Raw genomic sequence first — 23,515 nt, 5'->3', positions numbered from 1 at the left:
TGAAATTGTTTATTGCATGCCCAGGTGCCATACATGGTACATATGGATTACTATTATCCACAATTCGTTCTTCCTGCCAAACAACACAGAGCGTTTTCCACTCTTGGTACCCATCTGCAGGAAATACACACTAGTTGCTTCCCATCAAAGCTTTGTGATGCCTGCACAGTGAAAGATTTTATAGACTAACAGTTTGCTTCTAGCACTTGGCCTGTTCACTAGATTTGGGATTAGAGGTGTGGAAATCTACAGCAGATGAATGAATCAATTAAACTGTTCTCCAGCCTACCCCGGTAGTCCCTAGCAGGGCACATCCCCCTCCCATGGAGACAGGAGGCAGGCACAGTCAGGGTGGCTACAAAAGGGAGCACCTGGGAGGGAAGGGCAAGTAACGCTGCTGCTGCTCGAGGGGCCATTTCTGGCCTCCCTGACCCTTGTGTGTACTGGACAGAACCAGGGAGAAGAGCATTCAAGAGGTGCTTTTTAAATGTGCAATAAGACCCTCCCCAGTGCCTCTGTAGGCAGAATTCCCACAAGCAGTGCAGAGTCAACTCAGCACCCCTGCCAGGTAGAAGTACCGTTGGCCCTTAAGACTCTCTGCTTCTAATGAACTCACTGAACTACCAGTTTGTCACGGGTGTTCATCACAGGCTTAAAAGCTAAAATGTTTAATGAAACAACTTACTGCTCAGCATAACATCCTGTCGGGAAACTCTCTTACATGCTTCTGACCAACTAGGAATGGTCCTGACCCACTACTAATCAGGTCTTTAAGTTTTAACTCAACACAAGGGAGTTTCCATTAGGTCAGGATTTACCTTGAATGTGGAAGTGACCTTCTCTTTGGCTATGACATATCCCATATCGAGCACTTCTCCTTCCACAGAACAAGCAATTGATGGAGCCACCCCATGGCCAATAATACTGAGGGTCAGGGTGGCTTTTATGCTCCTGATATCCAGAGTTTCAAAGAACTGCAAAGAAGGATATTCATATCAGTCAACTGTAACAGACACTGGCTTTAGAATTTCAGGGTACAATACAAAGCCAGGGCTAAATGCCAGCTGGGTGCTGTGCATAGGCACCTGGCAACGGGGATGGAACGGGAATGCCCCAGTCCTTGCTCCTCATAATCACATCCCAGGTCATTTGTGGAAGTATCCACAGAGAAGACAGTTCCAGGTCTTAGTGGCCATCGGGTCACTTAGGGCTAGTCTTCACTACCCGCCCAGATCGGCGGGTAGAAATCGATCTCTCGGGGATTGATTTATCGCGTCTCGTCGGGACTTGATAATCGATCCCCGAATCGACGCGCGTACTCCACCGGCCCAGGTAGGAGTAAGCACCGTCGACGGGGGAACCGCGGTGGTCGATTTGCCGCTGTCCTCACAGCAGGGCAAGTCGGATCAAATACATCGAATTCAGCTACGCTATTCCCATAGCTGACTTTGCGTATCTGAAATCTATCCCCCCCCCATAGTGTAGACATAGCCTTAGTCAATGGGCATGCCCACAGATGTGGCATTCTGCCTGTGCTGGGTTAGAGGTGGGGCTAGGGCTGGTTCACACTGGAGCTGGATTTGAAGTACTGTATGTGAGTGTCTGGGCTTGAGGGCACTTAAACAGCAAGCCAGAATTTGGCCCTACTTTCTTCTTTTGATTCTGAAGGTGCTTATATGTCCTTGTCTAAGAAATCTCGAGGGATGAGAGGCTGGATGCTCAAAAGGAGTTAGGAGTGAAATCAGTCAGTGGAAGTTAGGAGGCTAAATAGAAGTTTGGAGCCTACCTCTTTCTGAGCATCCAGCCCTGGATCTATAACAGGGGTAGGCAACCTGCAGCACGCGTGCCGAAGGCGGCATGCCAGCTGATTTTTTCAGTGGCACTCTCACTGCCAGGTCCTGGCCACCAGTCCGGGGGGCTCTGCATTTTAATTTAATTTTAAATGAAGCTTCTTAAACATTTTTAAAACCTTATTTACTTTACATACAACAATAGTTTACTTATATATTATAGACTTACAGAAAGAGACCGTCTAAAAACGTTAGACTGTATTACTGGCACGTGAAATCTTAAGTTAGAGTGAATAAATGAAGACTTGGCACACCACTTCTGAAAGGTTGCTGACCCCTGATCTATAATGTACTCTCCCAGGGAGAATGACCTCACTGTGATACCAACGTGCTAAAGAACACAGCTTATCTGGCTGCCCATTATTAGAACAATGTTAAGCTGCTGTCAATATTCTGATAAGGGTCAGGCTCCTATAGAGCCACACGCATTCCTAACAGACAACGGAGAGCCCACGACGTATGTCTTTAGACCGCACTGTTGTGCACTATGCTGTGCGTCAGCTGCCTACTTTCTCCACCCAGAAGTGGAGAAAGGGGCTGTCTGTGTAGTTTGCAAAGCATTGTGGGATCCTTTGCTAGGAAAGACATTCCATAAATGAATATAATTCCCCCTGGGAAAAAATGTTAAAGTCAGGCCTTAACCAGTCAAAAATATGTCCCAGAACTCCTTCAGCATGAAAATTCTTGATTTTATTATTTGTGCACCAGTATTGACATTATCTTAAAAGTATATTTTTGGGCAAGTCTTGTATTTTTAAATGCTTCTGATTGCTTATTATCATCCATGTGTCTCCCCATGTGTAAAATATTTTCATATATATATATAAAATATTTACTCACCAATTTACTCTCATTTGGACAAAAAGAGATGAAGAGAAACTGGTTTTCCCCTGGCTCAAGAGTGCCAACTGGACTGACCAATAGGAAGGGCCCATTGGGGTTGAGGATGGAGAATCCTAGCTGAAATGTTGCAACTCAAGGAAATGCAAGTTTATAGGTGACAAACTGAGGGTACAAGAGCAGGATTTAAAGATAATTCAAACCAACCTGTTGTCTATTAGCTTTTTTAGGGCTAGTGAGCTAGACCAAAGAAAATAAAAACCAACCCAATTCTTGGTCCAAAACTCAAATGTCTGAAACAGGGGTTTTTTCAGTTAGAAAAACTTGTAATAACTTCCCTGCAGCTCTGTCCCTAGGTTTTGCCTAGGGTGGGAAGCACGCAAATTAAACCAGCATATGAGAGATGATGTTCTCTCAGATTTTTCTGGCCCTGTTTAGATTTGGCAATACTGGAAGCCTAGAGAACAGCCTTTTCTAACTGAAGATTTCCAGAAGTTGGGAGAAGTGTTGAGCAAAAACTTGGGTTTTGGCTCTCTGCTTGTGGGTGTCATGTTGGTGCTGGAGTTGGCTGCATTGCTAGTAGCTTTTGCTCTTTTAGAAAGGGCTGAAGCATGAGCATGAAGAGCCTCTCAAGTCTGGTTTTTAAATAGAGATTTACCAGCATAGTGAGAATTTTGCAAAAGCATTTAGATTGGAAGGGGTCTTTAAAGTTAATTTCTTCCAGCGCCTCAGAATAGATTTTTACAATCTATCTAGCTGTGAAAGATGGTCACCACATCTGAACTACAGTTTCCATTAAAGGTGCTTTTACAATCCTAATGATGAACAATTCTTGCAGAAATAGGCCCAAACTCAACAGTGACTGAATAGTGGATTGTGGGGAGCGAACACTCCAGTCAAGGATACTGCTAGCTGCTCCTGGGAGATGTTCTGTATTGTAATCCGTTTGATTATTCTGTGGCCTAAAATGTATAAAAACAACACTTTCAGAAATGTTACTGTAATCAACCAGTAAGAGAGACCACTAAATTGGACACTCCAGTTTCCAACTCCAATGCTGCCTAGGGCCATCTGTAGTTATGGTCTCACAGTATTCATTGCACTCCAGTGTGAGACAGAATGGCCAGGAAATAAAACCACCAATGTTAACTCCAAGAATGAGCCAGAAAAAAGTTCTGAAGTTAGTGGCAGACTGATCCTTTCTTTCAAGACAGAAAGCAACAAATGTGACACTTCTAGTGTCTCCCAGTCTTTCAAGGAAAAAGGTCAGATACCACTCAAGTGGCTGTTTAAAAGCATTTTCAAGGTATGAGACTTTTCACTCCATCTACTGTGTTTTTACCTTACTGGGATTTCCTAAATGTGGTATTTATAAATCAACATTTTACAGCCAGCCTGGTTGTGATGAAGGTTCCATGTATTAGAAGGCTGTCCTGCAGAGGCTAGACCTGTCAATGACCACGTTGTATTCTCCAAACACTACTTGGCTAGGAAATTATATCCAGGAGGGAAAAATGCATCTTCACAACCCATTTTACTAGTGGATTTGTTTTTAACAGAGGTTGTTACAAAAGACCATAAAACCTCAAAGAAGAATTGTTAGGAGCAGTTTGAGTAATGTTCCGCTGCATCAGATCTCCATGCATGACTGTTCATATGAGAGCTTCAGTTCACTCCCACTTTTCCCTCCGCTAAATGTTCACTGCATTTCTGGGGCTGGTGTACAGTGGTCTCCATTAGGGCTACTAATTACATCTCTGGGCATCAAATGGGCTCTTAAGAACCTTAAATGGTTATCTGGGCTCCTAATTACCCATTTGTGAGACTACAACTGGCCTAATTTAGACACCTATGTTTGAAAATTGATCCTACAGCAAGTAAGAAAATAATAACAAATCTACATTTAAAAGGAATTAAAGCCAGACAGAAAAACCTCAAAAGTTGAATTCTAACTTCGTACCTACTGCGACCTCCCCAAAGTTGACGATGTTTTTTCCATTATTTGAAGTGACCACAACAGATGGTGCTACAGCAGGACAGTGCAACTCTAGGTACAAGGTGTTATAAGGACTGGGGAGATGGAAAAAATGTTTGGTGTTAGATCATAGAATCTGGTATTTGAAATCTGCTCTTACTCTATACAGGGGGGGAAAAAGCATTATGTCAGTGTTAAAGAGAATGTATAATTCTTGGCTTCTTTTCTTGTATCTGCATAGACAGAAGAGGTGGACTGATGCACATAAACTTTACATAGTAAATATTCTCTAAAGTGCTTAGTAAATATTTTCTAAAGCTCGATTCTGATCTATGCTGGTGTACAGTCTAAGTTATTCCACTGATTTACGGAGCAATTAAGATCAGAATCTGGCCTTTTCCCCAAAAAACGAATGAATACTTTTTCAACATGTGCCCCAACTTTCTTCTGACCTTTCTGGTCCACCATAAATTGCATTCATATGGTTTCATGCTGCTCATTTATACAGTACCTGTACTTTAGATTTTCAGATCCTATCTTTTCATCAATATCTCCACTTGCAACAAAGCAAGGTATGATGTATCTCTCAAACTTTCCTGTGAAATTCCTAATCAGGGAATACTGAGCTGCAATGTATTCTTCAGAGCTAGAGAGTACAAGAATATGGTCATAATAAGAAGAAAGCAAAAAACATGTAGTAACACAGCAGTCTAGTATTAATGCCAGCAAGCAGAATATTACATTGCAGACCTGACCTACTAAGCATTTGCATTTACTATTTATTGATCATTAATTGTTTAAAAGTGGACTTTAACAGTAAAGCTGGGTGCTCATTTGTTACAAAGCAATGGATCTGCTCAACAGAGGGTGGTGTTGAATAAGTAGTTTGCTTTTCTGCTCATGTCATGAACAAAAATTATGAACTCAGATACTTAATGTCACACTAGAGAAGACAAAACACTTTTTAATGTGATTCTCCCATGCTGGATTTTCTAGTGAAAATCCATTTTGCAAACATTTTCATTGCATCTTTTTATATTCCAGTAATATTCCTAAATTACGTATTTCTATGATAGAGTATGTCTGGCAAAGCCTCTGAATTCTCAAATACGCATTTCCTTCGGAATGAATTGTGTAGTTACAGTATACTCAAACAATTCATGTTTAAAAATATAAGTTTATTATATGCTGATAAATTAATGGATTGCACTAAATATGTAATTCTTGTCCAAAGCATGTAGGGCCCAATTCAGCAAAACACTTAAGCATGTGTCTAACTTTAACATATGAGTGGTTCTATTGACTTCAGTGGGACTACTAAGAACATAAGAACGGCTGTACTGGGTCAGACCAAAGGTCCATCTAGCCCAGTATCCTGTCTACTGACAGTGGCCAATGCCAGGTGCCCCAGAGGGAGTGAACCTAATAGGTAATGATCAAGTGATCTCTCTCCTGCCATCCATCTCCACCCTCTGACAGAGGCTAGGGACACCATTCCTTACCCATCCTGGCTAATAGCCATTAATGGACTTAACCTCCATGAATTTATCCAGTTCTCTTTTAAATGCTGTTATAGTCCTAGCCTTCACGACCTCCTCAGGCAAGGAGTTCCACAGGTTGACTGTGTTCTGTGTAAAGAAGAACTTCCTTTTGTTTTAAACCTGCTGCCCATTAATTTCATTTGGTGGCCCCTAGTTCTTGTATTATAGGAATAAGTAAATAACTTTGCCTTATCTACTTTCTCCACCTCACTCATGATTTTATATACCTCTATCATATCCCCCCTTAGTCTCCTCTTTTCCAAGCTGAAAAGTCCTAGCCTCTTTAATCTCTCCTCATATGGGACCCGTTCCAAACCCCTAATCATTTGTTGCCCTTCTCTGAACCTTTTCTAGTGCCAGTATAGTACTCAGATACTTGGGACTACTTATTTACTTAAAGTTAAGCACATGCTTAAATGCTTTGTTGGATCAGGGCCCTCAAGCACTGGACTTTCTTATTAGATGGTATAAAACTAAATAAATAAACTGCTAGGTACCACATGAAATAAATGTTAATTCTCTGTCAGCTGACCTGCATGCTGCAAAATGACTACCTGGAAGCTATAAATTAAAGCATTGTTATATTTCCCAATGGGTGAATTTCGCCCTGTCCTAGTGGTGGTTCTCTAGACTATAGGCCATTTAACTGCCAAATTAAGGCGTTGGTGGGTCTTGGGCAGTGGGCATGAGCCTTGTGCTGTCTGGGGTGAATTTTACTCAATACAAATGCAACGAATTTATTTGGAAGAGGTGAATCATTCGCTGTCAGTTTCTGTTGTTAAAATGTTTAATCAGCCTCCTACCTGAAAAACAGGCCAATTGCCCTTTAAATTGGTATTGTGGTTGGTTCAGCTGAGTTATAGTACAGCCACGTTTAATGCTACATGGTACATTCTTTCAAGCCCGCAGCTCTGCTATTTGATCTATAATGAGGGATTCTCTGCCTTGCAGGAGAGGTTATGACAGTGTAGATTAGAAGCATTGCTAATTTTGGAAATAACCTTTGTAATAAAGAAAAAGGCCAGTTCTCCCCTAAAGTTAGATTGCTCGCTCACACACAGGGATTAATGAAACCAATGTGGCAAATGGCATTCGTTCGCTACCCAGGAGAAGCTGCTGCTACTGACTTACTTGGTTTTTATTTCTTCTGGTTTCGGTGGCTCAAAGCCACTGCTAGCAGCTGCATGTTTACTGCTTCTGACCCTCAAAGGCTGTCTGAAAGCGGCAAAACTTGGTTTCTTTCCATCCTTCTTTCCTGCCACAGTTTCGTCTTTTCTCTTCTATAAATGTGTATATATAAATATAACATGCACGTGATACTTCAAAGCTGCCTAAGTAATTTGGACATCCAATTCCTATTAAAATCCCATAGGTGGCTACAAATTAGGATAGATCAGAGGTTCTCAAATTTCATTGCACTGCAACCCCCTTCTGCCAATAAAAATTACTACACAATCCCAGGAGTGGGGACCAAGCCTGAGGCTGCCCAAGCCCTGCCGCCCCAGGCCTTGGGCGGGGGGGGCCAAAGCCCAAGCTCCAGGGCTTCAGCCCCAGGTGGGGGGGCCTGTAAGCTGAGCCTCGCTACGCAGGGCTACAGCCCTCAGGCTTCGGCCCTGGGCGGTGTGACTCGGGCTTTGTCTTCAGCACCACGCCCCAGACCACAGTTTGAGAACTACTGTTGTAGATTATTCTGTGGAGATGCTCCAGTCAGGAATCATGGCTCCACTGTGTGAATGCCAGTGTAAACATACAGCAAAAAGAGTGTCTCTGCCCCAGATAGCTCCCAATCTAAATATATAAAAAGAGGTGACAGATGTCTGTAACCAAAACCATAAGATAACAGCGATACAATTATGATTTAGGGCAACAAGCAATGGATACAGTGTTCAAATAAAATAAAGTTAAATTAGATAATTCAAGCTCAGAGGACAAATCGTCTGCTGGAGTAAATAAATGCAGCTCTATTGACTTCAATGGAATTTTATTAATTTACACTAGGGAATTGGGAATCTGACCCCATTTTCAAAAGTGCCTAAGTCACTTAGGTGCATGTCCCATTTTCAGAAGTCCCTTTTAGGCACTTTGGTTCATAAGTACCTTAGGAGCGCCTAAGTCCATTTTCAAAAGCCAGTCAGGTGCTTTCAAAAACGTTACCCTATATTTATTTATTAATCCAGTCCGCTGATTGCATTAACTGCCACTTTGTACTGCTAATCTCTGGTAGAAGATTCTTGGCTTCATTTATTGTATTTTTAATTGCAAATAATTTTATGCTAAATAAGTAATGCTGTAGAAATGAGCTTGATTTTCCTTTGAGAGTGAGCACATTGATTTTTAACTGTTCTTACTTGCATTTCTGATTCATGAATCTTCTTCAACATCGTCCTTTGTGCATCTTCCCTGCACAGCATCTGAACTGCCTCTTCTCTGATTAGCTGCTCTGACAACACTGGTCTGAAGTACACTTGTATCAAGCATTTCTGGGGTAGAAAGATTGCACACAATGAATGACATTGGACTGCAAATTAACATCAGTGACTAAGGGCAGAACTTGGCCCTTGCTTATTTGTAACTCCCACCAAAATCAATAGAAGCTGAGAGCATAGGGTATGTCTACACTACGAAATTAGGTCGAATTAATAGAAGCCGGTTTTATAGAAATCGGTTGTATACAGCCGATTGTGTGTGTCCCCACATAAAATGCTCTAAGTGCTCTAGTCGGCGGACCGCGTCCACAGTACGAGGCTAGCGTCGACTTCCGGAGCATTGCACTATGGGTAGCTATCCCACAGCTATCCCACAGTTCCCGCAGTCTCCGCCGCCCCTTTGAATTCTGGGTTGAGATCCCAATGCCCGGATGATGCAAAACAGTGTCGCGGGCGGTTCTGGGTACATGTCGTCAGGCCCCTCCCTCCCCCGTCACAGCAACGGCAGACAATAGATTCGCGCCTCTTTACCTGGGTTACCTGAGTTACCTGTGCAGACAACATGGAGCCCGCTCAGCTGAGCTCACCGTCACCATATGTCCTCTGGGTGTCGGCAGACGTGGGACTGCATTGCTGCACAGCAGCAGCTGCTAACTGCCTTTTGGCGGTAGACGGTGCAGTAGACTGGTAGCCTTCATCGGCGATCTGGGTGCTGGCAGCCGTGGGGCTTGCCTTTTGGCAGTAAATGGTGTATTACGACTATTAGCCGTCCTATTACAAGTCGGGTCATCGCACATTAGCAGAGTCTTCCCCGAGCAGCCGATTGTGCAATAGGCCTGAAGACCATCGTCATACGCCGCCCCGTATTTGCTGCCAAGCACCCAGAAAGATGCCGAGGGCTATCAGTCACGCTGCACCGTCGTCTTAAGATGTAAAAAATAGATTTGCTCTGTATTCATTTGCTTCCCCCTCCCTCCGTCAAATCAACGGCCTGCTAAGCCCAGGGTTTTCAGTTTAATCTTTGGGGGGAACATTCTGTGTGACAGTTGTTTGTGTTTCTCCCTGATGCACAGCCACCGTTCTTGATTTTAATTCCCTGTGCCTGTACGCCATGTCGTCACTCGGCCCCCCTCCCTCCTTCCCCTAGTCCGTCAGATACTACGTTTGCGCCACAGCTCAGAGAGCCGAGAAGCGGTTCGCGCCTTTTCTTTGAATTCTGGGTTGAGATCCCAATGCCCGGATGATGCAAAACAGTGTCGCGGGCGGTTCTGGGTACATGTCGTCAGGCCCCTCCCCCCTCGTCACAGCAACGCAGACAATAGATTCGCGCCTTTTTACCTGGGTTACCTGTGCAGACAACATATCACGGCAAGCATGGAGCCCGCTCAGCTCAGCTGAGCTCACCGTCACCATATGTCCTCTGGGTGCTGGCAGACGTGGGACTGCATTGCTACACAGCAGCAGCTGCTAACTGCCTTTTGGCGGTAGACGGTGTAGCATGAGTGATAGCCATGGGGCTGGCAGCCGTAGGGCTGCATTGCACCAGCCCCTTGCCAGGCGATGGTATATTATGACTGGTATCCGTCGTCATCGTATTGGTGTGGCTGTCAATCATGGCCACCTGGGCAGACATGCTACTGTTTCGATGATGATGGCTACCAGTCGTAATATACTATTTTCTGCCAATTGCCCAGTATTGTCTGCTAAGCACCCAGAAGAGGCCGAGGGCGATGCTGGGTGCTGGCGGACGTGGGGCTGGCAGACGTGGGGCTGCATTGCTACACAGCAGCAGCCCCTTGCCTTTTGGCAGATGATGGTATTTTATGATTGGTATCCGTCATCGTCGTACTGGTATGGCTGTCACTCATGCTGCACCGTCGGCTGCCACCTTAAGATGTAAAAAATAGATTTGTTCTGTATTCATATGCTTCCCCTTCCTCCGTGAAATCAATGGCCTGCTAAGCCCAGGGTTTTCATTTTAATCTTTGGGGGGACCATTCTGTGTGACAGTTGTTTGTGTTTCTCCCTGTTCCTGTACCTGTACGCCATGTCGTCACTCGGCCCTCCCTCCCTCCCGCCCTCCCTCCTTCTCCTGGTCCATCAGATACTACTTTCGCGCCTTTTTTCTGACCAGGCGCCATAGCTAGCACTGGGATCATGGAGCCCGCTCAGATCACCGCGGCAATTATGAGCACTATGAACACCACGCGCATTGTCCTGGAGTATATGCAGAGCCAGGACATGCCAAGGCGAAACCCGGACCAGGCGAGGAGGCGATTGCAGCGCGGCGACGAGAGTGATGAGGAAATTGACATGGACATAGACCTCTCACAAGGCACAGGCACCAGCAATGTGGAAATCATGGTGTCACTGGGGCAGGTTGATGCCGTGGAACGCCGATTCTGGGCCCGGGAAACAAGCACAGACTGGTGGGACCGCATCGTGCTGCAGGTATGGGACGATTCCCAGTGGCTGCGAAACTTTCGCATGCGTAAGGGCACTTTCATGGAACTTTGTGACTTGCTGTCCCCTGCCCTGAAACGCCAGGATACCAAGATGAGAGCAGCCCTCACAGTTGAGAAGCGAGTGGCGATAGCCCTGTGGAAGCTTGCAACGCCAGACAGCTACCGGTCAGTCGGGAATCAATTTGGAGTGGGCAAATCTACAGTGGGGGCTGCTGTGATCCAATTTGCCAGGGCAATGAAAGACCTGGTGATAGCAAGGGTAGTGACTCTGGGCAACGTGCAGTCAATAGTGGATGGTTTTGCTGAAATGGGATTCCCAAACTGTGGCGGGGCCATAGACGGAACCCATATCCCTATCTTGTCACCGGAGCACCAAGCCACCGACTACATAAACCGCAAGGGGTACTTTTCAATGCTGCTGCAAGCCCTGGTGGATCACAAGGGACGTTTCACCAACATCAACGTGGGATGGCCGGGAAAGGTACATGATGCTCGCGTCTTCAGGAACTCTGCTCTGTTTCGAAAGCTGGAGGAAGGGACTTTCTTCCCGGACCAGAAAGTGACCATTGGGGATGTTGAAATGCCTATCGTGATCCTTGGGGACCCAGCCTACCCCTTAATGCCATGGCTCATGAAGCCGTACACAGGCAGCCTGGACAGGAGTCAGGACCTGTTCAACTACAGGCTGAGCAAGTGCCGAATGGTGGTGGAATGTGCATTTGGACGTTTAAAAGCGCGCTGGCGCAGCTTACTGACTCGCTCAGACCTCAGCGAAAAGAATATCCCCATTGTTATTGCTACTTGCTGTGCGCTCCACAATATCTGTGAGAGTAAGGGGGAGACCTTTATGGCGGGGTGGGAGGTTGAGGCAACTCGCCTGGCCGCTGATTACGCGCAGCCAGACACCAGGGCGGTTAGAGGAGCACAGCAGGGCGCGGTGCGCATCAGAGAAGCTTTGAAAACGAGTTTTGTGACTGGCCAGGCTACTGTGTGAAACTTCTGTTTGTTTCTCCTTGATGAACCCTCCAAACCCCCCCCACCGACCCGGTTCACTCTACTTCCCTGTAAACCAACCACCCCACCCCACCCTCCCCTCCCGCTTGCAGAGGCAATAAAGTCATTTTTTTTTAACATTCATGCATTCTTTATTAGTTCCTTACAGAGGTAGGGGGATAATTGCCAAGGTAGCCTGGGATGGGTGGGGGAGGAGGGATGGAAAAGGACACACTGCATTTTAAAACTTTAACTCTTATTGAAGGCCAGCCTTCTGATGCTTGGGCGATCATCTGGGGTGGAGTGACTGGGTGGACGGAGGCCCCCCCACCGTGTTCTTGGGCGTCTGGGTGAGGAGGCTATGGAACTTGGGGAGGAGGGCTGTTGGTTACACAGGGGCTGTAGCGGCGGTCTCTGCTCCTGCTGCCTTTCCTGCAACTCAACCATACGCTCGAGCATATCAGTTTGATGCTCCAGCAGACGGAGCATTGCCTCTTGCCGTCTGTCTGCAAGCTGACGCCACCTATCGTCTTCAGCCCGCCACTTGCTCTGTTCTTCCCGCGATTCAGCCCGCCACCTCTCCTCTCGTTCATATTGGGCTTTTCTCATCTCCGTCATTGACTGCCTCCACGCATTCTGCTGTGCTCTATCAGCCTGGGCGGACATCTGCAGCTCCGTGAACATCTCGTCCCTCGTCCTACGTTTTCTCTTTCTAATGTTCACGAGCCTCTGCGAAGGAGAAACATTTGCAGCTGGCGGAGGAGAAGGGAGAGGTGGTTAAAAAAGACACATTTTAGAGAACAATGGGTACACTCTTTCATTACAAGGTCGCATATTTCGGCTTGCAGGCAGCCATCGTAGGCCACAGTGTTTTGGCTTTTTTAACCTTCTTAACATGCGGGAAAGGTTGCAAACAGCAGCGCATTTCCCATATCAAGGATGAATTGGGTTGTCCATTTAAAATGGGGTTTCAATGTAAAAGGAGTGGCTGCGGTTTCCCGGTTAACATGCGGCACAAACACAAGTAAACCCCCCCGCCCCACACACACACACGATTCTCTGGGATGATCACTTCACCCCTCCCCCCACCGCGTGGTTAACAGCGGGGAACATTTCTGGTCAGAAGAGCAGGAACGGGCGCCTCTGAATGTCCCCTTAATAAAATCACCCCATTTCAACCAGGAGAGCTTTCTGGAGATGTCCCTGGAGGATTTCCGCTCCATCCCCATACACGTTAACAGACTTTTCCAGTAGATGTACTGGCCGCGATTGCCAGGGCAAAGTAATCATTAAACACGCTTGCTTTTTTTTTGTAATGTTTACAAATAGTTACAAAGTTACACTCACCAGAGGTCTCCTGTGTGCCCTGAGGGTCTTGGGTGAGTTCGGGGGTTACTGGTTCCAGGTCCAGGGTCACAAACATATCCTGGCTGTTGGGGAAACCGGTTTCTCCGCTTCCTTGCTGCTGTGAGCTACCTACAGTACCTCCATCGTCATCATCCTCCTCGTTCCCCGAACCGTCTTCCCTGTGTGTTTCTCCAGTGAGAGAGTCATAGCACACGGTTGGGGTAGTGGTGGCTGCACCCCCTAGGATCGCATGCAGCTCCGCGTAGTAGCGGCAAGTTTGCGGCTCTGCCCCGGACCTTCCGTTTGCTTCTCTGGCTTTGTGGTAAGCTTGCCGTAGCTCCTTAATTTTCACGCGGCACTGCTGTGTGTCCCTGTTATGGCCTCGGTCCTTCATGGCCTTGGAGATCTTTTCTAATACTTTTCCATTTCTTTTACTGCTACGGAGTTCAGCTATCACTGCTTCATCTCCCCATATGGCGAGCAGATCTCGTACCTCCCGTTCGGTCCATGCTGGAGCTCTTTTGCGATCCTGGGAGGACTCCATCACGGTTACCTGTGCTGATGAGCTCTGCGGGGTCACCTGTGCTCTCCACGCTGGGCAAACAGGAAATGAAATTCAAACCTTCGCGGGTCTTTTCCTGTCTACCTGGTCAGTGCATCTGAGTTGAGAGTGCTGTCCAGAGCGGTCACAATGAAGCACTGTGGGATAGCTCCCGGAGGCCAATAACGTCGAATTCCGTCCACACTACCCCAATTCCGACCCGCAAAGACCGGTTTTATCGCTAATCCCCTCGTCAGAGGTGGTGTAAAGAAACCGGTTTAAAGGACCCTTTAAGTCGAAAGAAAGGGCTTCGTTGTGTGGACGTGTCCAGGCTTAATTCGGTTTAACGCCGCTAAAGTCGACCTAAACCCGTAGTGTAGACCAGGCCTTAGAGCAGATTTTGACCCTGGATACCTTGGCCCTTTTTTGTAAGGGAGCCAGGTGAATTAAAGAAAAGGGCTAATAGTAGCTGTGTTTTAAAAAGTCCACAATGTTGCAACAGTGTTAGATTACCACCAATTTTTCTACTTTTAAGTGCCTTTCAGCTAAATAAATCATGCTATAACACTGATGCAAATTTGTCCATGAGTAAAGTTGTACTTGTTTGCATCATTGAGCTCTAGATTTCCATTAAAAGTATTCTTTTAAGCTCAGTGTACAAAAATGAATTAATTATAGGACTGGTACCGTATATTTTGGGACTTTAATTACAAGATACTAAATTTGTAAGGATAGAGATGATCATATGATTTTATCTTTTGTATTCAAATACTTGACATACTCAGAATGAATTTACCTTCCCTGGTAAAACGGTCCCAACAGAAGGCATAATTGTCACAGGAGAATCTTCTGGCACAAGGAATTCAAAGGAAGTGGGTCCAACAGGGGCAATTTCCCCTTTGCCGATCCTTGGGACAGCATGAGTAAAGCGGTTGAGACTCACATGTGCATTTATCACATACAGTGTTGCTGTAGATACATCATTTAAAGCTGTTGCTGCAAACTTGACTAAGGAATGAGACAACTCAAGAGGTGGGTGGACTCCAACTGCTTTGCATGACAGCTTGAATTGTCTAAAAATAAACACACCATACATTGTCTCAGCACAAACAGAGCATCTTAAACAGCACAGAAGCCTGGGGACCTGATTCTGCAGCTCTTATTCAAGCAGGATTCCTATCGATTGCAATGGCAATTTTGCCTAAGATGGCACAATGAGGCAAATATGGTATTTGTTTTAAAATGTGCAACTCCCTAGAGAGGCTGTACCTGAATTATCTCTCTGAATAGAAATGCAATGAGATGCAATCTGAAAATTTGTGCAGTATGCCTTCACTATTATAGCAGCATCACCTGGCACAGATGATGAGCATCTTCAGAAGAAACATACACACAACCAATGTAAAGCTTCAATAATTCCAACTAGAAATGGGGTTGGGAGGAAGTTGCAGGTAAAGAAAATAAGAGGCAAATTTATAGCTGGAGGCATACGATATCGATGAACTTGAATGAGGCAGGAGGAGAGTCAGCAAAAAGGCAACAAATGAACTCAGTAAAGACTTGAACCTGGCAGGCAGGCACTGAGCACCTCTTGTACGATGCAAAGCTCCTGCCTCTGCCAATGTACAGACAACCTAGACTCTGGGACTTAATTATCAGATTCTGATCTTGACTCTAGAACTCCACCATTGATTCAGAGTAACACGTCTACCTTTACTCATTTGTGTTTCCAGATTCTTAACATACCTATTAATCTCTGACTTGCAGGTCAGCTCAAAACTGTATTCCTTTGCCTTGTTGGCTTTGAAGATTATGTCCAGGTTCAGGCTTTCCAGGGGGAGGAGAGTTCCAAATCCATCACTCGGTTGAATGTCTACAAACTTCAAAATGACAAAAAGAAATCTCGTGTGTTACAATGTAACAAAGGGTCAGGGCACCAGAAACAGATGCCTGAGGAACTTCAGCCCAAGACACTCATCTGAAGAATAGTGTGTGTGTGGGTGACTAGAATTCTGTGCAGACTCCTAGAATAATTTGAAAGGTTGCAATTTCAATTTGCCTTTTCTGCTGCAATTGATTTCTCATCTTGGACAACATGTGACCATGCAGTAAAAGTCTATCACCTCAGATTTCAATGGAGTTGACATTTGAGAAAGGACTTCCTTTCAGGCTTTCTGCTGACTTATTGTCCATGGTAACCATATTATTCTTATGTAGCTATTAGGGCTGTCAATTTTTAATTAGGTTAACTCACACAATTAACTCAAAAAAATTAATCGCGATTAATTTCAGTTTTAATCACACTGTTAAAAAATAGAATAGCAATTTAAATTTATTACACATTTTGGATGTTTTTCTACATTTTCAAATATATTGATTTAAATTACAACACAGAATACAAAGTGTACAGTGCTCACTTTATATTATTTTTTGCAAATATATGCACTGTAAAAATGAAAAAAGAAATAGTATTTTTCAAATTACCTCATACAAGTACTGTAGTGCAATCTCTTTATCGTGAAAGTGCAACTTACAAATGCAGATTTTTTTTGTTACATAACTGCTCTCAAAAACAAAACAATGTAAAACTTTAGAGCCTACAAGTCCACTCAGTCCTACTTCCTGTTCAGCCAATCCCTAAGATAAACAAAAAGTTTCAGAGTAGCAGCCGTGTTAGTCTGTATCCGCAAAAAGAAGAACAGGAGGACTTGTGGCACCTTAGAGACTAACAAATTTATTAGAGCATATGCTTTAAGATAAACAAGTTTGTTTACATTTACGGGAGATAATGCTACCTGCTTCTTATTTACAATGTCACCTGAAAGTGAGCACAGACATTTGCATGGGACTTTTGTAGCTGGCATTGCAAGGTATTTACATGCCAGATATGCTAAACATTCATATGCCTCTTCATGCTTTGGCTACCATCTCGAGGACATGCTTCCATGCTGATGACACTCGTTAAAAAAATAATGCATCAATTACATTTGTGACTGACCTCCTTGGGGGAGAATTGTGTGTCTCCTGTTCTGTTTTACCTGCATTCTGCCATATATTTCATATTCTAGCAGTCTCGGATGATGACCCAGCATGTTGTTCGTTTTAAGAACACTTTCATTGCAGATTTTACAAAATGCAAAGAAGGTACTAATGTGAAATTTCTAAATATAGCTACATCACTCGACCCAAGGTTTAAATATCTTAAGTGCCTTCCAAAATCTGAGAGTGACGAGGCATGGAGCATGCTTTCAGAAGTCTTAAAAGAGCAACACTCCAATGCAGAAACTACAGAACCCGAACCACCAAAAAAGAAAATCAACCTTCTGCTGGTGGTATCTGACTCAGATGATGAAAACGAACATGCGTCGGTCTGCCCTGCTTTGGATCATTATTGAGTCAGAACCCATCATCAGAATGAACGCATATCCTCTGGAACGGTGGCAGAAGCATAAAGGGACATATGACTCTAGCGCATCTGGCATGTAAATATCTTGCAATGCCGGCTACAACAGTGCCATGCGAACGCCTGTTCTCACTTTCAGGTGACATTATAAGCAAGAGGGAAGCACTGTCTCCTGCAAATGTAAACAAACTTGTTTGTCTGAGCGATTGGCTGAACAAGAAGTAGGACCGAGTAGACTTGTAGGCTCCAAAGTTTGACATTACTTTATTTTTGAATGCAGTTATTTTTGTGTGCATAATTCTAAATTTGTAAGTTCAACTTTCATGATAAAGAGATTGCACTTCAGTACTTGCATTAGGTGAATTGAAAAATACTATTTTTTATTTTTACAGTGCAAATATTTATAATAAAAAATAAATATAAAATGAGCACTGTACGCTTTGTATTCTGTGTTGAAATTGAAATCAATATATTTGAAAATGTGGAAAACCTCCAAAAACGTTTCAATAAATGGTATTCTATTATTAACAGTACGATTGTGATTAATTTTTTTAATCACTTGACAGCCCTAATAGCTATCCTCATGCAAGACTGAATGAGATGCGAGAAAGCTATCAACTACCTTTCCTACCTCACTAGGGAGTTGAGGATAAATCCATTAATGCTTGTGAGGTGCTCAGATAGATGAGGCCCAATATACTGCATATAACTCTCACAACACTTCTTCCTGGAGTATGCTGGTTTGATCAAGGAAGGACGATTTCATTAGACTGCTATGACAATGGCTACTTGTTTAAAAACCATATGAGTGGCCTGTACTGTTTGTATGCAGCCATTAAAATAGATTGCATGCCAATTTTTCCTGCATGAATCCTTTTAAAAATGAATAAGTAGTGCTGTATGAGTCTGGATTCCAAGGAGTCTGAGATCTTCAGTGCTTCTGCTATAAATGACAGCTTAAGCTTCAGCCCCAGCTGCATATCTGAGAAATGAAGCTCTGATGTCACTGCAACTGATCCTGACATCTTATGTCAGCAGCCTCTTTGGTTGTCATTCTCTGAAAAGGTTGGAGAGGGAGTCGTCTCCCCAAGTTGCCGGGTTCTCCCTAGCACTTAATGAGGTTTCAGCCCAACCTGCTGTGCCCTGGAGGCTTCATTCAGCAGGCACTTTTGTTTGACCCTGATGCTTGAGTAGTTTTCCACAAAGGCCCCAAAAGTCTTAGCCCTCAGGACCCTGTGGTCTCCAGTGTTTGCTATAGCTTAAATGACCATTTAGAATTAAAATTCTCCTCACTCTTGTTAAGTTAGACACCTTTCTTGCTAATAAGGGATTGATTTGTTGCATGCCTGCAGCGTACATGTTAGCTTGATCAGCAGCACCAGCAGCTGTCTGTCAAGTCAGCCTTAACAGTCTTACACAGTTCAATATTTGAAGTAGATTTTCTGCTCTGAAGAGAGACTTCATGGAAGTGGCACTGTAGGGGTCCTGTGTCTTTTGGGGACCCCATCTTGGATTTGTGTGGTTAGAAAGCTTTTAAAAGATGTAGGGTTTGCTTTAATTGCCACATCATAAACTCACCAGGGGTCTGAATGTCAAGCTGGTGTGCTCCTGCTCCAACATCACTATTACTTTGATATTAAAAATTTTGCAGGGCAAATTATACCCTCACTGAGACCTGCACAGTTCTATTAGCATTCAGCCAGGTTGCAGAGGATAACTGGGAGTTGAAGGGTAATTTGAGTTGAGCAAGTATAATTGAGGCCAGAGTTTGTCCTGCAGAATTTTTAATGCTGGTGATAATGCATGAACCAGAAAGAACACAGTCAGACTCTCAGAGCCCAGGTTGTTTGCAGAGCTGGAAGTCAGAAAAACATGGTCCCTTGTAAACTGAGCAAATTTGATCTGGAATCACTAAGACATGATAACCAGGAGCTCCAACTGTCTTAAAAGTCTTACTAAAATAAAGAGATCATGTCTACTGCTTCCCCTCTATCCACTAGGCCAGTAACCCTGTCCAAGATCCATGACAGTAAGTCACAAGCTTCATTTGCACTCAACATTTCAACAGAATAAAATATATTTAAAACAGAGAAAGGGGAGAAAAACCCCAGCCATGTACCTCAGGGAGTCCAACAAATCCAAATTCTTGTGGCAGGATGGATTTGTTTGTTAGAGTTATGGTTGTCTGAACAGCTTCATAGATAGTGCAGTAACCAAAATTCACTTCAGCTGGACTGATTTCCAAATCAGAGGTAGTAACAATTGCATGGACAATAAATTCAATTGGCTTAGTCTGAAACAAGATTGAAAGTACTGAGTAAGAACTGCAGCATTGGGCAAGAACTAGGGTATATGATTTAAGTGAAAAGATTTCCAAAAAGACATTGTGAATTAAGATATTCTATTCTATTCCTCGACAGCAATTTAATTTAAGTAACATTCTTATTTTGAACTTGAGTTTATCATGGTTCTTAACAACAAGCAATTGAAACGTGCCTATTTTATAACTAAAACTGCCAAAAGAATCACTAGGTATTTCAGATCCCATATGCTGGAGTGTAGCCATACCTGCATTTCTATGAAATATGAATCCTAAGATGCATGTACATTTGCTGTACTATGTTTTATATTTTCAGAATAAAACTGTATGCTGTGGTATCTAAAAGCTGTCTGGAACATAAGAATACCTCTGTGAATAAGTGAGCACCTTCATTAAGAATTAAGTCTAGGGTTTGCATTTTGAAGATGCTTGATAGAAAATGACTTTACCCAACTCACCATCTATTATACCATTTTGAGCATCTTTTAATTAATTTAATCACAGACTTCCACTAATATACAAAGGTTCAAAACTGAGATTTGGTATCACCAAGTGCAACTCTACTGAAGTCAATGGAATTGAACCTGCTGACATCAGGTGTGAATTTGGCCCAAAGAGTATCTAGTATCAGTACTAGAGCTATGCTCTGGATTAATGAGGACTAGATTCTCCCACCCTTACTCATTTGGAGGAGTAGTTGACTCCATGAGTAGCCCGGTTGAGTTGATTTTTCAATTAGAATCATCAGTGAAAGGAAGGATTAATACTTCATCAGTTGTCCTACTGATTTGATTTCAAAAGGATGGCTCACTGAGTGGCTCACTGTCTATAAGGTGTCAGAATCTGGCCCTGAAGCAGCACAGAATTATTGTGATTTCCACACTCTTTGTAATTCGAGGCTGCTTGGACTGTGGAGCTCCTGTTAAAATTTAAATCTTCTACTACTACTTGCAATAGACAATAGCACTAACCTTATCAGCAATCATTATTGTCATTGGAACTTCCAGAACCCTGGTTTCTGTGTCAAAATATTTTCCTGCATCTTCTGGGAGAGAGTGCCTGAAATAGAAAAATGCATTTTTTTTCTTAAGGACAACCTAAATGTTCTCTAGCTAAGGAGGAATAATTGGGTCTTCAGTGCCTATATTTTGAATCAAGTACAAGTCTAAGACAACTGAGTTTAGTTAAGATCCAAAAGGTATTTTCATCAACACTCTAATCCAGCAAAGCACTTGAATTCAAATAGACCACTCAGGTGCTTACATGCTTCACTGGATTGGGGCCTAAATTAAAGTCTTTGTATGAATTTGAATATGCCGATGCTGGGGAAGAGCATGGAGGGAGCTTCCAACCAAAAAATATGATAACCTAGGAGAATTTACGTCTGTCCAAGAGACAGAAAATGCAGTTGTCAGAGGTAGAGCAGACTTGTCATAGATTTCATATAGGAAGATCATCCCTCACTATGCAGGTAGGCGCTGTCCAAGCTATAAATCAGCTTTTATGAGGATAATTAGCAATGTGGTGTTCGTATTAATAGATCTGACTAAGGCCCAATTTTCCAAAGACAAGCTGCTTTTAAAAATCCCAGATTAGGAACCTATGGGCATTATTACTCAATGGAACTTGTCCTCGTAAGGAACATTAGGTGCTTTTGAAAATGCCATCCCCATCTCCAGAGGCCCCTTTGAAACTCCCAGCTTTAAGTTCATATTTAGGCATTTGAGAGGCCTGATTTTCAAAAGTAAGGAACACCCATCAGCTCCCAATTAATTCAATATTGTTCTAACAAAAATTATTGTTAAATATTTCAAACTGTTGAAAAGACCATAATAACATGGTTAATGTCTGTTTGAAACGTGACAAAACACAACAGAAAAGGTTTAGTGTATCAATGATCTTTCTTCATGGCTACTACCTTGTTTGCATTTAGCTAGGAAATGCGGGGAAAATTTGAACAAGCATAAAGACCAATCTTTCACTCAGACATGGGCCATAGCCACCAAGGTTGGTTCCAGAACCCCAAATTCTCCAAACTTCTAGCGTGCCTGGATGTAAGAGTAAATGCTCTGCTGGAATGGGAGCAATTTATTCGAACAAATGAACAGCGAAATTTTACCAGTCCAGGCTATTTCCTACTGTTTTATTTGTATTTAAATGTTATGCTGGAACTAAAAAGCTGGACATGAAAAGGATCTAGTTTGATAGGTGCATGAAATTCCCATTAATGCTAATGGGAGTTAGACCCATAAGGGTGTTTTGCCTGTATTACTAAAGGAGCTGATTATACAGCAGGGTTTTATTTACAGGCATTTTAGTAAAGTATTACCAAAACTGCCCTTTTATTTTTCTACTAGCAAAATCTTTATGGCTATAGATAGGAATTAAAACTTGCTTTGTAATCAGTATCTAAGCCTCCTGCATTCTGGCTGCAATCATGAGTACATGAGTAAACCAACCTAGGCAATCTGTTCCTGTTGACATTGATGTTAATTAATTACCAGTCCCTCTGAGTCAGTATCAATGGGATCACAACACAACGGAAAGACATAAATAAAGACAGGCTGCAGAAGTGATACAAACATGAAGACCAACAGCCGTTTGTCTGATTACATACCAGATTTGTCATTAACAGGGAATGTGTGGGTTTCAGTTGCTGAAACTGCTCACTCTCGTACAGCCCAATTTCAGAGCTTTCAAGCCAAGTCAGTAAAAAAGCTCTATTATTTTTAGATCTATGTGCCTATTTATAATACCGGGACCCTTAGAGCATTGGAGTGAATAGTTTCCCATTCTTAAGTCTCCACAGTGATACTATTTCTGCTACCAGCTCTCTAGGTAGGTTTCCTCCACAAACACCACTGGTTGCAGAACAGTGAGGCAAAAAGACTTTTTTCACAAAGAAATGTTTAGGCCCCTGTTAACCGTCACGGCAATTGCATATCTACTCTTTAAAGATAGTGTTGTTAATTTGTCTTCCTTCTTTAGTTTGTGCCCCTTTCCCTCACTGATCCTATTCTTGCCAATTCAGGATTGCTCCCAACAATATATTCTCTAGTTTTCTGTCCAATCTAGTCTTAAAAGTCCCAAGTAATGGGCATTCACCACTATTCTGGAGAGACTAGTGCACTGTCTAAATGAACTTGTGGTCAGGAAGGCTTTCCTGATATTCAGCCTAAATTTTCTTTCGCAATGTTATTCCTAGTTAAACATCCATGTAGCACATTAAATAATTCCTGTGCTTGTCCTCTCCCACCAATAATCACTGCTTACAGAAACAAATAAGCTTCAGCTCTTACTTTTTCCTGTTTACTTAAATGCTTGCCTTTAAGAACACTAAGTATAGTTTCTTAGAACTAGAGGCAACCAAATTAGCAAGAATGGAGAAATCCCAATAAAAAAAAGGTTACTCACATTCTCGTAACTGTTCTTTGGGATGTGTTACTTGTATACATTTCAATTAGGTGTGCGCGCACCGTGTGCACAGTCATTGGAAAGTTTTCCCTTAGCAGCTCCTGTTGGGTTGGTTGTGGAGGCCCCTGGAGTGGTGCCTTCATGGCACTGAATATATGCCCCTGCTGACTCGGCCCTTCCTCAGTTCCTTCTTGCCGGCTACTCCAACAGAGGGGAAGGGGGATGGGTATTGGAATGGACATCAGCAACTTATCTCGAAGAACAACAGTTACAAGAAGGTGAATAACTGTTTTTCTTTGAGTGATGGCTCATATAGATTCTAATTGACTCTCAAACCCTACCTAGGCGGTGGGGTCGGAGTTATGGAATCACTGACTGGAGCACCACTCTGCCAAATGGT

At 43.4% G+C, this 23,515-nt stretch overlaps 2 protein-coding genes and 1 long non-coding RNA gene across 11 annotated transcripts in view; 1 reads left to right on the top strand and 2 right to left on the bottom strand.

Annotated features, from left to right (window-relative positions):
* The window catches only part of CFAP74 (cilia and flagella associated protein 74), a 119,024-nt gene that overhangs the window by 6,241 nt on the left and 89,268 nt on the right, over positions 1-23,515 (bottom strand). For 7 of the 9 annotated variants that reach the window (XM_065575235.1, XM_065575233.1, XM_065575234.1 and 4 more), the window contains 12 exons: positions 23,116-23,313; positions 20,673-20,760; positions 19,501-19,674; positions 15,725-15,858; positions 14,775-15,051; positions 8,555-8,686; positions 7,338-7,486; positions 5,177-5,311; positions 4,651-4,760; positions 3,597-3,652; positions 2,691-2,810; positions 819-974 (listed from right to left, as the gene is read on the bottom strand). In XM_065575235.1, the coding sequence (XP_065431307.1) occupies positions 819-974; positions 2,691-2,810; positions 3,597-3,652; positions 4,651-4,760; positions 5,177-5,311; positions 7,338-7,486; positions 8,555-8,686; positions 14,775-15,051; positions 15,725-15,858; positions 19,501-19,674; positions 20,673-20,760; positions 23,116-23,313 (1,729 nt within the window). The remainder of the gene's footprint in view (positions 1-818; positions 975-2,690; positions 2,811-3,596; positions 3,653-4,650; positions 4,761-5,176; positions 5,312-7,337; positions 7,487-8,554; positions 8,687-14,774; positions 15,052-15,724; positions 15,859-19,500; positions 19,675-20,672; positions 20,761-23,115; positions 23,314-23,515) is intronic. The other 2 variants (XR_010594260.1, XM_024104374.3) reach the window with 1 other exon arrangement.
* The window catches only part of LOC135976977 (uncharacterized), a 131,160-nt gene that overhangs the window by 49,943 nt on the left and 57,702 nt on the right, over positions 1-23,515 (top strand). The window lies entirely within an intron of this gene.
* On the bottom strand, positions 12,218-13,981 carry LOC135976976 (uncharacterized). Its single transcript, XM_065575241.1, has 2 exons — positions 13,438-13,981; positions 12,218-12,842 (listed from the first exon to the last, which is right to left on the bottom strand). The coding sequence occupies exons 1-2, from the start codon at positions 13,979-13,981 to the stop codon at positions 12,340-12,342; spliced, it is 1,047 nt and encodes a 348-aa protein (XP_065431313.1). The 3' UTR covers positions 12,218-12,339.

Source organism: Chrysemys picta, chromosome 21 (genome assembly GCF_011386835.1).
Source record: "Chrysemys picta bellii isolate R12L10 chromosome 21, ASM1138683v2, whole genome shotgun sequence".
In the NCBI taxonomy this organism is placed as follows: Eukaryota; Metazoa; Chordata; order Testudines; family Emydidae; genus Chrysemys; species Chrysemys picta.
The sequence above is the reverse complement of the archived record's forward strand: the minus strand, read 5'-3'. Positions and strand labels throughout refer to the sequence as shown.

Excerpts from the sequence above, each read along its gene's own strand:
- LOC135976976 (XM_065575241.1), bottom strand. The coding sequence starts at position 13,981 with ATGGAGTCCTCCCAGGATCGCAAAAGAGCTCCAGCATGGACCGAACGG. Across the intron at positions 12,843-13,437 it reads GGGCACACAGGAGACCTCTG|CTGCAAATGTTTCTCCTTCG; the intron begins GTGAGTGTAACT and ends CTCCTCCGCCAG.